Genomic DNA, 17,456 nt, shown 5'->3' on the forward strand with positions numbered 1-17,456 from the left:
CCCTAAATGAGCGACAATAATGTAGACTGAAAAATAAAAGTGATATTTTTATACTTATTAAAATGGAGTCTTGTTTGGCTACTTTTCCCGTGTATATTTAAGGGTTAACGGCCCCGAGTTCCAGCAGTCAAATGAAAAACAGCCAGTAGTGTTTCTGCCAATCTTTGAAAGTGTGTACGGAAAGTGCTCATCTGTCAGAGAAGTCTACTAATTCCCGATAGCAGGACCAAATGGGCAATAAGAAGTGTAATTGTATTGTACTGAATCAAAGTCAAGCTGAGCCCATACCAGGAAAAACGAATTACTATTCTTCAATTTGTTGCACTGGATATCTATCAAATGTTTAATGCCTCAAAAAAAAAAAAAGAAGCTGTACAGGATTCGTGCAGGAAACCAAGTATGCTGTGTCACATGCATTTCTCTGCCTATATGATCCATGCTGCATTATGCTGCACAGCGCCATGTATCATTCATCAGAGGCCATTATCAATCAAGCCATGCCTTGTGATGATATGGCTGACTTTCAAAATAAAGAGCTTTAGAGAGTACTAAAGTGAATGTGCAGGGACCTGTGATCCGCCCAATGTTAAAATAAAGATGATAAATATGTGTTTGTTAGGCAGGAGGACGCAAATTTGATTGGCATTAAACCAAACCCAGATTCCCTGGAATACTTTAAGCAGCATCCCATCTCTTGTGAGAGGTTAAACTATCGGACAAATCCATTTTTTCGCTGGCAGTGTGATCCATCACGCAAATTGATTAATCGACCGTTGTCTGTGTGTCAAGCGTAGATTAAAAACAGAAACGTATTAATAATTCAATCCAACAAGCTAACACTAAAAAAGACTAATTTTCCCCGAGATAGCTCCTCTCTAAAGGATAAATGACAATTAGCACAAAAAAAAAGGACATTAAGCAGGTCTCACAGAGAACTCTTTCTGTCACCCTCTGAAGGTGAGCAAGTTCAACTTGGAAATAAAGCAGAAGAGAAGCAATGACTTCCATCCATGCACATAATTCAATATAAAATTCATTGCCCACATTAACAGGACGGGTGGGCTAGTCCTCTGCGAAACAGATTCCTGGTTGACAAGCTCGCTGCTTTTAGGTGTTAAAATTGCTCAAGTGAAGAGCGGCGAGGGAGGAAAGTAAACGTATCACAGCGGCAAGAAAAGTCCAGAAACTGTTTGCCTTCCCCAAAAAGCATAATAAGTACAAATTAAGAGGAAATTATATTTTTGAGAAACCCAAGGTTAGCCAGTGTCTGTGCTCTGATTTAGTTCCACACTAAAACTTGTTTAAACAATTGTAAAGAACTAACATAATTATTCTGTATTGTGATAAATATTTAGTGTCAAAAAGCTTAAGATAAAGAGAATTTATCTATAGCTAGAATCTACATCTGTGATATTTCTTTCTCTTTCTTCTTTCAAAGGTTAAATATGTACTTCCTTTAAGTTTCCTTATGTGTTGATTTTTTTATTTTGTCATTTTTAAATCAGAGGTAGATGTTCTCTAAACTGTAGCTTTAGTTTTTCATTTGATTTCTTCTTCTTTCTTTTTTTTAATTTAATTTATTGTGATACAAATGAACTGGAGAAAGAAAAAGTACAATTTTTTTGCATTTCTTCAAGAAGCAGAAGAAGTATTGCACAGAATGACCCATTATATTAATATATCTACACATTACAGTATTAACTGATCCCTGTTCATGTAGTAATTTTAAATCTAGGTGACGGGAATCATTTTTATAAAGTACAGTTTGGTCTGCCATGACTAGCAGACTTTCAAAGTATTTACATCCTGTTGTTTTCAGCACTAACTCTATACTTTCACCTTCCCATGAAAGCTTAAGAATGTATTTTTTTAATGTAAAACTGCAGCACCTGTTATGTGGTGTTCGTAAACAGTAACCATTGGTTATTCTTTTATTTGTCATTCTACTCAAAAGAATGTGTCTGTTTCTTTAAACAACACAAAGTAAGAAAGGTTCCTACACTAAGCTTGACTTACAGTACTAATCAAGTCTAAGGTGCAGCTGTACATTGTAACCTACACCTTAGAATTCATGCAGACTGCACCAGCTGTGATGGATCTGCTCGGTAGCAAAACCATGTAAACGCAGTATATTATATATTATAATAGTATAGGATATATTAGCACGAGATTAATGCCTCAGTGAAACAAAATGTCAAATGCCATAACTGTAACTAGCTGGCATGCAATGCTAATGCAAAAGCCAGTGCTTCGCTAACATAGACCTGTTTACTTTCACTGAAGCCTTCAAAACGGCACGAGTCTACACACAGCGTGCAAAACAGCATGTTGTTCAATATTTATCTACTCCAAGTCCAAAACAATCCGCTGGGTTTCACTCGTGATGGTAGGCAGTGCAGAAACACATTTAAATGCAGCTTTAAATGCAACTCCACCTGCCGTGGTAAAGCTCTACGGGATTCAGCCCAGATCAAATCAAGTTTTGAAAATATTTAAAAACATTTAAATCGAAAAAAATTGTAAATATATTTTTTTCACTGAACAGCAGGTTGATCATAATTTTTGTATGAAAAACAATCTCCAAACTATGCTAAACTAAACTGAGTTTAAGATGAAGTAGTTTGGTAATAAGGATAAAATTCTGTTGCCTGTTATGGTGGATACAAGTATAAAGTAGCTGAAAGTTCTGGTTTACTGTATTTGTAGTAGTCAGTACAGAAAATGGAGCATTTACTGTAGATCTTGTCCTTCTGAACCGCTGAACAATGGCAGTCCTTAGATCTTAGATCTGTAGCCGACTCTGACCTTTAACCTCACTGCCGTGGTGGAAACGATAAAAAAAAGAATATTTATGTCTGTTCTACCCAACCTTGCCTGTCCCTATGGCGTTCTGTGGCATCAGCAGCAACACAGCACTGACAAAGCAGCAATGACTGAGAATGAACAATAAAATGTGACCTTTTCACAAACCCCTACATCTTCTAAGGAGACACAGACGTTAAAAACGTGAGTACAGTTGTAACTTTCAGCATTTTTAACCACACAGTATCGCATATTTGCAGCAAACCAACTGCCATCGCAGCAGTAATCTGCAGGGACAGACATGTTCAAGTGTGACCAATGAACTCTCTCCCTGAGAGAAAGCTCCGTCATCCTTTCCACTGTTAGCATATCTGCTACCACAGCAAGATGCCATTTGTCACACTGGCTCACAGACATGCTAAATTTAGACATACTCACAACAACAAAGATGCAAACAAAAGCTTGCAACAAATGCTTCTGTGTGCTTTCCGTAAAAGACATAATTTGTATAAATCACAAAGGTTATACATCTTCATTATTGGCCCTTCTAAGAGCTCCCACTTTCACCTAAAGCATTATGCAGAGAGAATCTCTATGAGATATGGAATAAAGTGAGGTTTTGTGTGGTAGGCGTTTCATATTCAGACCGCTAGGTCTTTCTGTTTCTTGGCTTGAATCCCATTCTAGTGATGAGATCAGATAGTGATGGGTGGATATCGACTGTAACAAAGAGAGCGAGTACAAACCGAGTCCACAGTGCAGTCTGTCCCAGACAGGTCCAAGTGGACCAGGCAGTTAGGCTGGGCCAGGAAGAGGTACAGGTTCTGCATGGGAAGAAGGAGAGAGACTTTAAGATAGTGTTAATATTTCTGAGTTAAGGATGTACACAAGTAAACATCTGCACAGTCAAGGGCAGTGGTCATTGGATTAATTGATACACTCTCACATGGGAATTAGTTAACATCATTGGAACCCAGTCAATGTAGGGTTTTAAGACCAAGACCAATGCTGATGTTTAGTGATTTAAAAGTCTGATATTCTGATATCCTTTACTTTTTAGATTTTCATTTATCAACTGTTATAAATGCCAGTACAAACAGCTGCTGATATATTGATAAATCAGTCATGTTCTGAACAGCATCCCGCATTTTGACACCGATCTCTCATCCCAATTGGTCGCGGCAGATAGCCGACCCTCCCTGAGCCTGGCTCTGTCTGAGGTTTCTTCCTGTTAAAAGGGAGTTTTTCCTTTCCGCTGTCGCCAAAGTGCTTGCTCATAGGGGGTCATATGATTGTTGGTTTTTTCTCTGTATGTATTATTGTAGGAGCTACCTTACAATATAAAGCGCCTTGTGATTTGGCGCTGTATAAATAAAGCTGAATTGAACTGATTGGATATAGAGAAAATGACTGATTTTCACTAAATAACAATGTCAAAATTAATCTGTAAAGTGATCTAAACTGAGTATAAACCTATATTACATATTATATTATAGACATAAAATGTCTTAATTATATATAAGCATGTTTCACTTGTTTATGTGTATTAGTATAAATACTACTATTAATATTTGTAAAATCTGAGATTTCCATCTGCAATACCTGGAAAAACCCTCTAAGCAACTCAGCTAAACTGTGACCTAAACACACAAGTCAGGGTATGGATTAAAAAAAAAAAAAAAAAAAAAGACTGACTAAGCAGCTAAGGCAACAACGAAGGAGTGCTGAGCTTGCTTCAGAGGCTCAGCCTGAAAGCCTGAAGAGATTGTGGAGGCAGTAGCAACTTGCTAGGCGCTTCATCTTCCACAGTTTTATGGGGAAGTGGAAAAGAAAATGATCATTCTTTAAAAAGCGCAGGCATCTCAGCTACAGTTTGCCAGGAGGCACATGGGAGACTCTGAAGTAGGCTGGAAGAAGCCCCTGTGGTCTGATAAGACCAAAATGAAGCATTTTGGCCTTCAGAATCTGCAGCCCAAAAAATGTTTTTTCACTGCGCAAACTGACTGAACCTGGTCAACTCTGTCAAAGAAAGTCAGAATCAATATTTATGTATGCATGGGTTTTTTTTGTTGTTTTTTTACATTTTATATAAAAAAGCCAGATTTCCATCCTAAGGTGGCATAACAGCAGCACTAAAAAAATGATGATTTTCCAGTTTATCAGAATTAAGATATTGTAAACAGTGTAAGTAACAGAGGCCTGAGAATTTTCCATGCAATGATACATTGACTCTTTCCTGATGGGCAAGTGTAAAAAAATCTTTATTATAATATTACAAGATTCCTTTTCCCCCCTCCTCCACTCAAGATTTTTTACAGTAAGTGTGCATTAATATATTTGAATGGGAACACACAATGCAACAATTTTTGTGCCTTACTGTAGCGTCCTCTCCCGATAAGACCCCGGGGTTTTTGCTAAGGTCCAGATGCAGCAGAGAATTGGAATAGTCGTCAGCTGAGCACAGTGCCTGGGACAATGAAACCACACCTAACCGGGGGGGGGGGGGGGGGGGGGGGGGTGATAAAGGATTAAAAGAGAAGGGATACGATAGTTTAATTTAATCATCTTATAATCTTTTTTTTTTCAGGGGGCCAATTTAATGCTCTGGACATGACATATCAGCAATTGAGGAATAAAAAAGCTGAAGAGGCGAAGAAAAACAAAACAATCTGTGGCAAAAAAATAAAAACTAATTGAGCAGAGACTTGTCAGCGCATGGCAGGCTTGTACGGAAAGAGCTTTCAGAGGAAGCCAGCCACCTTTTACCCACTATCCCAGTTTCCAAGTGCGCCCTGAAAGCCAAACAAAAGTATGTACAAATCAGATCACTACACAATTACAGCCACAAGCCTGATGGAAGCCCTCATTAAAAGCCTCATTCTGCAGCACACAGCACCCCATGTCAGGTTACAGCTTAAATACAGACACAGCAACAGCACTGGTGAAACATCTATGAGAGCCAAACAAATGCAAAGCCTACAACTACCATTTCTCTGTGCTGTATTCAATCTAAAATATATTACTGATAACAACCAACAGGAAGTGTTTTTAGCACTAGAGAGGAGGGTGGAACAAGACAGCCATTGCATGTGCCTATCTGAAGCTGGCAAGGCAGTAAGCTGTTCATCCCTAATTTGTAGCGATTAGGAGGGAAATGAGGGGAAGAGGGGGCAGAGTGTCTAATCCACCCCACACTCTGCCTCAATCCATCTATCAGCTGCTTGATTCTGCTGCAAGCACAGACTTTTAGAGGCCAACTAGTCTGTGTGACATTGTCAAGTGTCTATAGAAGTAATGGTGTGAGAGTTCCTGGGATGCATCAGCTTATTTGCATGTCTGATTAACATCTGAGAGGTGACGTAAGCATGTGTTTATAGCATAAGTGTGCATACGGGCTTTGCTTGGCATAGGTGTTTTAGAGACAGAAGGAAGGAGGGGGAGCGAGAGAGATCTATAAATATTCAACAAAAAGTGCTCAGCCCCTGCAAAGTCAAACCCACCTACCAACACCCAACATTCAAGGTCAGCATCATCGTTGCATTCTCCCAAATCATTGTTTCAACCCAGTGGCTTTTAAAACGGCACCTAGTGTGGTCTTCCCATTCATAACATACAAAAGCAGTCAAGGTCACTGTCTGTAGCATGAAGTTTGCATTTAGCTATACCGTTAAATTAGGGATCTCCTTGCCTATTCTGCATTGAAAATGAGCAGAGCAGTAAATGCACAAGCAGAAGATTTGAGAGGGGGGAGAACTTGCAAGCTAAAGAACAGAAAATATATTTATATGAGTATACATGTATTGTCAAGCAAGTACAGTGACTACAATAAACATATTAATCATTTAGCACATTTAAAAATAAGACTTACAGGCAAAACCAAGATAACAAGTCTCATTAATCAAACTCAAATGACTTTTACATTCCAACTATGCTAGTTAGCTAGTTAGCTTTAGCCAGAGTTTGGTTTCCTTGCTTTCCTGGCATTTCACTACTTGATAACAAATTGAATCTTGGATCAACAAAATAGATCTTTTTCATTGAAATGGGTCGGGTTAGTTTAATCCCTCAGGAAAGCTGTAGCTGTATCTCACCAGCTAGCTTTACCCCTGACGTCACATTAGCTTGTAAAGATTAGCCTGTTTGGCCATTAGCTTTTTTGTAGTACTTTTGGTTTTTATTAATTTAATTCATTTTTTAAAATTTTATTGTGTTTCTGAACAACTATGTTGTTACAACATTGTGTGTTTTTCAAGTAGTATAATAATACTGTTCTCTGTAATGACAGAAATGTCCATTATATCAGCTAAATCAGATAATCATTACCCATAATGCCATTTAAGATCAGGAATTACTTGTAATTTGCAATAATCATCAAAGAATAAGCTATAAGCATATGGAATTACATCTGTATTAACATTATCCTTTTGAATCTGCTCTAATACTGTTGAATATATTGTTTGGGATAAAAGCAATAAAACTGGGACACTCTGCTAATACACAGGATTTCATGGAGAATACTTTTTTTATATAAATAATCGACCACTTTCAGTTTTGACCTGATTATTATTTGTTGAATTGATTCACGTGGGACATTTACTGGTCTGCATTTCTGTTTGAGCAATTGTCCGCTCAAATGCAACTGCATTTAGAGCAGCAGGCCACCATTGTGAACCTGGCTTACAGCTAGCTTTTACAGACAATTTCCAAGCTGTCTTTGAGCAAGACACAGTGTTTTGTACTGCTTTGTGTAATGTAATATGAACTCACAATGATAAAAATCTGTGTTTGTCACACAGTCAGCCACTAGGGGCTGCTGTGTCTAATCGCTGCACACTTACCCTTTGAGGAAAGTGAAGTCTTGGAGAGGTTGAGGAGACGCAGGCCCTTGTTAAGGCGACACACCTGTTGAATAAGGTTGGAAACTCCTGGTAGGAGGAGGGGTGGGAGAAGACAGAGAGGAAAGTCATCACTTAAACATCAGAGAACATATATTGATCTATCTACACCAAAGACATTAAATGAGCAGTTCAGTGACAAATCACAAAAATGCCAAAAGACTTGCTCATTAACAGTGAATTATGAAATGGTTAAGCAACTTGTAGATACTATGTTGGGCTCTGGAAAATGGTGATGGAGAACTGATACATATTTTTTCCAGGTTAAATGAGAAAATACAAAGCAATTGATTTGAAATGTTAGCCTATATTAAATAACATTTTGGTCATTCCATGTCAGTTCACCAAATGTCTCACATGTGACCGGTTTAGATTGGATTTGATAGTGGAGCAGTGAAGGGCTGCAAGTGGGATTCAAACTGGGCTGCTGCACACTGGCCATGTGGCATGTGATCACCTGCACACTGACCACCTGGAAAAAAATATTTCAGGGAATGAAGGTGGGGGTGTTTTCACATATCTTTTAGTATAACTTGTTTAGAGGCCATATTAGAAGGAAATTACATAGAAAACTGGGATGAGAGATGGGTTATTGTTATGGTAAATATCTGGTACTATGACTCTGTAACTATGGACTCTGAGAAGAATGAATCCTTGAAGTCACTCAAATATCTGAATGTCCAGTCTCTGACAGCAGATTTGCAGGCCTAAATCTACAATTTGCGAAATATGCATTATTTAATTTAGACCCTTTAACTTAAAACCAGCAAAATTGAGAAATATTACAAGTTATTAACAATGCTGGCTGCTTTAGATGAATATTAGTATTTCAAATATTCATATTGGGAAAATCACCATCACAAATTTTGGGTATATTAACAGGAAATTGCTCTTAAAATGAGAGAAAGAAAGGTACGTACCTGGAGAATAACACTAAAGTTGAGTTGTTTTTTTTTTTGCATATTAAAGCTTCAAAATCAGCTAAACCATTCATCACCATATTTTCCATTTGCATGAGAAGATGTAAATAAAATATCAGTCGCATGCCTGCAAAACTCCTGCTTCTACTGCAAATCGCAAATGTTTCCAACAATGTTTGAACCCAGAGAAAGTGACACATCAAGATGGTCATGTGGACCGGGAACATTCTTACTCATTTCAGCACCACTGCATTCTGCTCAGGTCTGACTTTCAATAATGCTCACACAGTCCTATTTACAAAAAGTACATCACATTGGTAAAGATTTCACTGTTGCTGGCATCGATTTCAAAAGGAGCACATTCTTCACATTCTTCTCCACAGTTTCAATCTCAGCGTTGGTATTTCATGCTTTCTTTGAATAATTTTTTCAGTAGGGGCATAAATCTTAAAAGGCTTGCTTACAGTACATCCCTGCATCTATCTGCACTCACAGAGCTTATATATAGTTTGGCCATGTAACATTAGACTCCCTTATGTATGTACTCTCCAAACCATGTCCTTGTAATTCTAAAAATAAATAATAAATAAAAACCCGACTGACATAATTTACAGACTTAATTTTTAAACATATTGTAGTGACTAATCCACATGAGCACCTTGTACAAAAAGGAGCTTACTGTATATAACAAAAGAGTTTCAGCTCAGCAGTTTCATTAAATATACTGCAGCCATGGAGATAATATGAAAGGCTTTGCTTTTATTAAAAATAGAATTCATTGAAATGCCAAAAGTTGTCTCCTAGTTCGTGTCTCCCTCGCATCCTTTTTTTTTTTTTGTTTATTTGTATTTAGAGAAGTTTAACTTTAGAAGGCAACCACACACACAGACTGAAGGTCATCCTTTGCTGTAAAGATGTGCATTATTGTGATAAGGTTGGAGTCATTTTACAGCTCCAATCACAATAAAGTAAGTATGTCCCCCCCGACACTTGTCACTTGTGAGGTGAGTAGAAGTGACAAGTGTCAGACGTGAGGGCAGAAATGAGCTAATAAGTGGCGTTTGCATGCATGTAAGGTCTGACTCTGCACACACACTTCAGGCTGCCTGAATTGTATGGCGTTATTTTTGTGCCACTATTCTGAGCGCACGTAAAAAAATTGCAGGTGCAAGTGTTGCATTTTGAGGAGAAATTTATTTTGAGCGAAGAAAAGCTAAATTTGAGTGAACAAAATTCATTGCTGTGTGCAAAAAATGTATTTCTGTGTTTGCTATTATCCACACACACACACAATAGCAGCCCCTCTCGCTCAGTTTTTGCACTTGCGCTCGCTCGCATTGTGTTGCTCGCGCTCTCAACATTTCTGCCCGTGCGCGCTCAACTCTTTCTGTACACCGTTATATTTGTGCCACAAAACCAGCCAATCACAGACTTGGATGCAAAAAAAATCTGATTGGCTGTTTTGGTCTCCAATCAGCTTGAAATGATGAAATGCAATATCCCAGAATCCATTTCGTCCAAAACTCAAATGAGGCAGTGGCGGAGGGACACAGAGTGGCGGAGTTTCTTTCTGGGTCACAAAATAAATTTTTAAGATATTTTCATGCGAGAATGGTGCTGTGTAAACTTCAAATATCTGCTTGATTTATCAAGACATCACATATTTGCATAAGTGCTCTAACGTTTTCGGAGATGCCTGTTACCCACCAGCTGACCGCATAGCTGGACTGGTCGTTGGGCATACCGGACATTTGCCCGGTGGGCCGATGGTGATTTTTCATTTTTATGTTTGTTTGTTTGTCTTTGTAACGGTATAAACAATGAAAGGTGGTGGATTAGCCAGTTGGTCATGATCAACTCTGGGCTGGACCAATTACAATACATCCGTATTGAGAGGAAAAGGAACGCGATTCGTCCCGGACTTCAGCGAGAATGAAAAAAAAGACACAAAACTGGAGTTATTCTGTCTTTGGTGCACAGCTGCCTCTTCTTCTCTCATTCTCTCTCCCTCCCTCTCCTGTTGCTACTTCAATCATGAAACTGATCAATGATCAGCTGATCATCTCTCTTGTTTGTTTATCTCCCACTTTGCGCCAGAAAGAGGAAATCAGCGGATGTTGCGCTAAACAACAGCAGCACGTTCAAGCTTGATAAGCTGTTGTTAGAATTTATTTAATATTACTTTCTAGTATCAGCTGATGTTTGCTGGAGACACAGCTGTAAAAGCTGCTGGCCATGATATCGGTTTGGAAACATGAAGGTGATACAAATCATACATATATACCAACAAGACAGTGTACATCACTGTCACAACAGCATTTGTTTTAGTTCAATGGCTTTATGGTTTTTCCTATAATACCTGGTGGTGTAGTCGGTGGTTTTTTGTCAGTTCAGCCTCATACATCATGTTTAACCTGAGTGACCACCCGGTCAGCTGCTGGGTAACAGGCATCTCCGAAAACGTTAGAGCACTTATGCAAATATGTGATGTCTTGATAAATTGAGCAGATATTTGAAGTTTACACAGCACCAGTCTCGCATGAAAATATCTTAAAAGTTTATTTTGTGACCCAGAAAGAGTAATATTTCAAACTCCGCCACTCTGTTCCTCTGCCACTGCCTCGTTTGAGTTTTGGACGAAATGGATTCTGGGATATTGCATTTCGTCATTTCAAGCTGATTGGAGACCAAAACAGCCAATCAGATTTTTTTTGCATCCAATTCTGTGATTGGCTGGTTTTGTGGCACAAATATAACGGTGTACAGAAAGAGTTGAGCGCGCACAGGCAGAAATGTTGAGAGCGCGAGCAACACAATGCGAGCGAGCACAAGTGCAAAAACTGAGCGAGAGGAGCTGCTATTGTGTGTGTGTATGGATAATAGCAAACACGGAAATACATTTTTTGCACACAGCAATGAATTTTGTTCACTCAAATTTAGCTTTTCTTCGCTCAAAATAAATTTCTCCTCAAAATGCAACACTTGCACCTGCAATTTTTTTTACGTGCGCTCAGAATAGTGGCACAAAAATAACGCCATAGAATTGTGCGTGTTTATTTTTCACTTGCAGAGACAGATCACAAAGTGGCAAAGTGTGTGTGTGTGTGTGTGTGTGTGCAGAAAGGTCTAAGAGGTTCGGATTGTGTGGTGAGCGGTGAAACCAGAAAAATAAAGGATTTCTCCACAGTGAAAGACCAATCAAAACATACAGCTTGAAATATATGAAAGAAAAAAATGAGAAAAAACAGACAAAAAAGAAAATAAAAGGTTCTGTGAGGACAGGGATTGATTCTGAATTCTTTGAAAGCAAACAAAAGCTGTGAAGTAATAACATGGGGCGGAAACCCCCCCCCCCCCCCCCCAAAAAAAACAATCAAAGTTGCCCTGAGAGAGACAGCGGGAGGAGGGAAGAAGAGTTCATAGAGTCCAGGTTGGTACCTTGGTTGTCTAGTGTGTTATGAGCCAGGTTGAGAGAGTGAATCACAGAGGCTGGGTTCTCTGATAACGCAGATGCCATCTTCTGTGGAAAATCCCTGTGGACAACATTAAAAAGAAAAGTTTTATTTCTGCAAAATTGAAAATTCAATACCGATCTCAGATACTGATGAAACAAATCTCCTGTCTTACCTCAAAGCACTTTACAATGATTCCAGTGTTTTGCTTAAACGTACCAATTAATTGATAAAGGAACTTTAGATTTTTTTTAATTAAGCTAGCATTGCTTTTGCACATGCTTCAAAAAAGGTAATGTAATTAAATCAGGTAAACTTTCTAATATTTCAAATTCATCACATTTCAGGCCATTTTTGTTTTCATTTTGACAATTGGGTCTCATAGTTAATAAAATTCAGAAGTCCAGCATCTCAAATTATTAGAATATGTCATTTCAAGCTTAAGTAAAATATGGTTCAAAACATATAAACATGCATCTTTTGGTTTCGCTCAGCACACTTAGCTGCAATCATGGGGACGACTGCTGACACGATAGTTTTCCAGATCATCAACATCCTTCAGGAGAGTAGGCCATGGAAGCTCAATGCTGAAAAGGCTGTCTGTGTGCAGAGGTCTGTGTCGAACAGTATGCATGGAAAGTTGACTGGGAGGGAAAAGTGTGGCAGGAAAAAGTGCACAAACAGCCTTGAGAGAACTGTCAAGAAAAGGCGAGAACACAGGAGAGCCGTGCTGCAGGTGAACTGCGGCTGCTGTCAGAGCATCAAAAGTCACCACCCACAGACGTCTTTAAGAAAGGAGCTACAAATCTGTCGTAGTCCTCATATCGTTTCACTCCTGAACCAGAGGCAATGTCAGAAGCATCTTACCTGGGATAAGGAGAAGAACTCGGCTCATGCTCAGTGATCCAAAGTCTTCTCTTCAGATGAAAAAAAGGTTTCATTTCTATTGGAAATTAATTTTCTAGAGTTTTGAGAAAGAGGAAGAGTGGAGAACCACAAGTTTGTAAAGTCTGACAATATGGAGTGCCACGTCATCTGCTGGAGTTGCTGAAGATTGCTTCACTGGTCTACCAAAAGCCTTCAGGACACTTCATGCTTCCATCCAGCATCTCCATCAGCTTTATGGAGATGCTGATTTCCTTTTTCAGCAGGACTGGACAGTACCTGCCTGACCACAGTGCCATAACTACTACCAAATGATTTGCTGACTGTGATACTGCTGTGCTCGATTGGCCAGACAACCCTCCTGACCTAAATCCCACAGGGAATCTATTGGGGTATTATTAAGAAGAAGATGAGAAGCACCGGCTATCAAAGCAAGCTGGTCTTCAATAACGCCTCAGCAGTGGCACAAGCTGATGGCCTCCATGTCACACAGAACTGATGCAGTAATTGCTGGTAAAAGAGCCCCAATCACACATCAAGCGGGACATTTCTGTATTTAAATCATCTTTTATAACAAATATTGTTATAATATGTGATACTGGATTTCTGATTTTCATAAATATTGAGCTCAAAATTAAAACAAAAATGCTTGAAATAGTCAGTTTACATCTAAAGATTATGGAATTTATATAAGTTGATCTTTAAAAAAAACAGAAATTTTCAAGAAAATTTCAAGATTTTCTATTTTTGAGATGCACTAGTACAACTTATTCTGTCTTTTAGCCAATTGGCAGCTTATTCTCAGCTGACCAAGGCTAGTTTGAACAAAACTCTGATGAACAGATTACAGCCAAGCAAAGTTAGCTAGTAAACTTGGTCCATCTAACTTGTAAAGAGTCAAACATTTCCCTCTGGAGAGAAACAAGGACTGTGAATAATTGACTTACTTTTGTCTGTTGGCTACAAACACCACTCAGAATGAAAGCTAATGTTTATCAATGTCCACTGTTTCCCAACACTTCTGCACATATTGCTCATCCACAGAACAATATGTACACAATGGCAGAACAAATTAATTATATATATATATATATATATATATATATATATATATATATATTCATTGGTGGAAGTTTAACTACTTGGAACAAGATGTCTCCTACAGCCCTGAAAGTAGTAGTCAGGATTACTCGATCTGCTTTAATGTTTGAAGTAAACAATCAAGTGAAAAGTGACATTTTATATTTGTGCCGGAAATCTGTGTTGAAATTCCACATCAGAAACTATATTTGTCAGTATAGGCGCCTTAAATCATATACTATTTGAGTATCTTAACATATTGTATTGTATTGAAGTCTATTATTCTCTTGTTGAAGGTAAGAGCTTTTGCCATAGTCCTTGTAGAGCACCTCCAACAAAAATGACCCTTTCTATTGGAAGTGATTTAACACAGGGGAAGTATAAAAACTCCATCAATATGCTGCAGTAAATCATCGTGCCCTCGGGCAGCCAATTCATCTCAATTAATACTAAATAAGAAAACTGCTCTGCTAAATGATACAAGGCATACATAGAAGGTGGAATGTCTTGCCAGATGAAGCCCAAAATTTCGCATCTATTTCAATGGAGAAACAATACACATGCTACAAGCAGATAGGTGGGGAGGCTTTATTTGAGCTTTATTGGATGAAAGAGTGGAGGTTAAGAGAGGCGAGAGACAGCAGGGGAGGGGAGGAGAAGTGGAGAGGTGAGGTGAGCTTAGGTGAAGAGGTGAGACAAGACTTGTGTAAGTGAAAAGAAAGGAGACAAAGGAGGAGAAAGAGTGAGAAAAGATTGGAGAGTGCAAAAGGATAAAAGAGAAGAGGTGAAGGGGCAAGGAGAAGAAAAGGAGAGGAAATTAGATTAAGAGAGGTGAGGGTAGGGCTGATGATGATGTCAAGAAATAGGAAACCTACGATTTGAGTCCCGCATTCTCCAGAGTGAGCTCCTCCAGACTGTTGGACTTGCTGATTGTGTGTAGAACCTGGTCCACCACCTCTGACCCCTGCAGAAAAAACACACAGCACATGTGGAACGTGGTGGTGTCGAGCCGCAGTGGAGGACAGAAAAAGTGAACTACAAGTAGGGCTGTAACAAAATAATCTACAACTTATTTATTTATTTTTTGCATCTGTTTTATTGTTGTGCCTATAAAAGATTAAGTACATAAATAGAAAAAAAAGCCCATGATAGTTTCCTAAAACCCTTGATGCTCTATTCTACAAATTACTTTTTGCCTAATGATCCAAAACCAGGATCGACTCATTTATTTTTTCAAAAAAAAAAAAAAACAACAAGCTGTAAATCCACCCAGTGCACAATGGAAATAAGATGCTGTATCTGCCCTGTATCTGCTTTTAAAGAAGAAGTCTATAGACTGATGTTAGAAAAAAATCATTAAATGAACTTCAAATGTTATCTTATCTTTGGTTTTGCACACAATGCCTTTGAATAAGCACAAAATCAATCAGTGTCTTAATTATAATGAGTATAATTACTATTTCATTTTTGTTGAGACTAAAAAGAAGAGTTAACTCTATGATAAAGTTTCAATAAATTATCATATTCTTTGGACCATAAGACACATCGCATTATGAGGCGCATTAAGCGAAACAAAACAGTCAGATAAGTCAAACTTTACTCAGCTCATTCTTCTTACTTCCTCCACTTCCCTACCATTGATTCATTAATGTTGAATTCTCTCACAGCCACTCTATTCCCATGTTGTTGCAGTATATTAATGACTAACTTCGTATTGTGGATGGATTATCTCAGTTGTTCTCCTAACTGACGTTTGGTCCATTTACAGCATCCTGCCATGTGATTGTATTTGTCCCTAACCATCGGGAACCCTCACGTTAACTTTTATCAGTGGAAAAAAGTTAGCATTCATCCTCCAACTTCACTGTGTTTATGTTATGCTAACATAGCTGTGTCCTAGCGATCATGTAGCACAATGTTATACACCAGCTAATCCAACTTCAGTAACCCTACAAACGTCACTGTTGTTTAGTTTTCTGTCTTCATTTATGTTGGAAGTGATGTAGAGCTGTACGTTTAAATTTTTTCAGAAATCTCTCAGTCAGAACATGGTATATCATGTTTAGGTGGAAACTAGCGAGCTAACTTCCTGCTAACTTCTAACTCCGTTAAATTTAATAGATTCTGTTTTCATGATGCCTGGATGTTACACTTAATTGTTACACCTGGTAAAGGAGCAACGCTGATCATTTTATTAAAGATGAAGGACAGTTTTTAACTCTCAGTGACGCCACAGTGTTCGTTTGACTTTAGGACCTGAAGAAGATGGAGTTTAGGACCCAGATCACTCCGTGAAGCTCCTGACTACGGTAGCGTAATGCTCTGACAATTTAGTGTTAGCATGGTAACTATTAAGTGTTTTGAGAAACACAAAGAAATTACAATTTTCTAAAAACGCCAAAGAGACAAACTGATTCAATAAAATAATAAATCAATAGACAACACAAGAGAGCAAACATTTACATTTACAAACATTGTTTGTCTACATCTGGGGAGACAGTTCATAAGTGAGGGAGATTAAAAAAAAAGATATTTACTATGCGCATGTCTTTGCAGTACAGCTTGGTGAACCAGGTGTTGTAGGCAATGGATGCCACAATCACTGCCAAGTCCCTGGAAAGAAGAAGACAGATAAAATTCAAAACTTTAAATTAGCAAACTCCATCTGCTCAAAACCATTTGATCCCATTGATCTACAAATTTGCATTATCTCAGGCCAAACTTATTCTATGCTCTGCATTTGGTAAAAAGCAGTTTATCATTGTGACAGGGAGAACAGCACGGGCAGGGCTGCTTTCTAAAAGATGACTGATACTGCAGTCCTGCTGAGAAGAAGAAGCAGAGTGAAATGGGAAAAAAGGAAAGGAGAGAGAGATGTAAAGATCGATGGCCGGGTCAGTGGATTATTCAATAAAGCCACACTCTGATCCCAGCTACAGACCTCAAACACTGCTACATCCACTACTGTACACCCAGACATAGAGCCCACAGACGATCATGTGCATGCGTTTGGGAGGGAGAAAGTGAGAGAACAGAGAGAGCGAGAGAGGGTGTTATTTAGAATCCTCCAAGGTCCAACTATGGCCGTACTGCTGCTACACCTGCTATACATCATCTGACAAACAAGCAGCAACACAGAGAGAAGGGAGGCACAGAGAAAGTGAATACACACAGGGAAAGACGAAGAAAGGATGATACGGAGGAAAACACAGAGTGAAAGGGGGGGGGGGAAAGGAGGAGGAAAGAGTGTAATCGGACCAAGGATGTTTCTGTTGCAGTAGCCAGGACATTACAGTTTATCTCAGAGGAATAAAATGGCTACAGGCTGTGTTCTTTTTGCATTAGCATGACAGCTGTCAGACCAGTCCATTCTGACAAACACGGCCAAGTCTGTGCAAGCGAGCAGATGATGCACACGTCAA

The 17,456-nt window shown here is 38.7% G+C and overlaps 1 protein-coding gene across 5 annotated transcripts in view; it reads right to left on the reverse strand.

The window, feature by feature from the left end:
* carmil3 (capping protein regulator and myosin 1 linker 3) overlaps positions 1-17,456 on the reverse strand; it is a 95,009-nt gene that overhangs the window by 47,021 nt on the left and 30,532 nt on the right. For all 5 annotated transcript variants that reach the window (XM_084913747.1, XM_084913751.1, XM_084913748.1 and 2 more), the window contains exons 9-14: positions 16,572-16,647; positions 14,910-14,998; positions 12,056-12,150; positions 7,641-7,727; positions 5,180-5,289; positions 3,549-3,626 (exon numbers count right to left, since the gene is read on the reverse strand). In XM_084913747.1, the coding sequence (XP_084769873.1) occupies positions 3,549-3,626; positions 5,180-5,289; positions 7,641-7,727; positions 12,056-12,150; positions 14,910-14,998; positions 16,572-16,647 (535 nt within the window). The remainder of the gene's footprint in view (positions 1-3,548; positions 3,627-5,179; positions 5,290-7,640; positions 7,728-12,055; positions 12,151-14,909; positions 14,999-16,571; positions 16,648-17,456) is intronic.

The sequence above is a fragment of the Perissodus microlepis genome, chromosome 18 (genome assembly GCF_051167445.1).
Source record: "Perissodus microlepis isolate ML-2025 ecotype Zambia chromosome 18, ASM5116744v1, whole genome shotgun sequence".
NCBI classification, from domain to species: Eukaryota; Metazoa; Chordata; class Actinopteri; order Cichliformes; family Cichlidae; genus Perissodus; species Perissodus microlepis.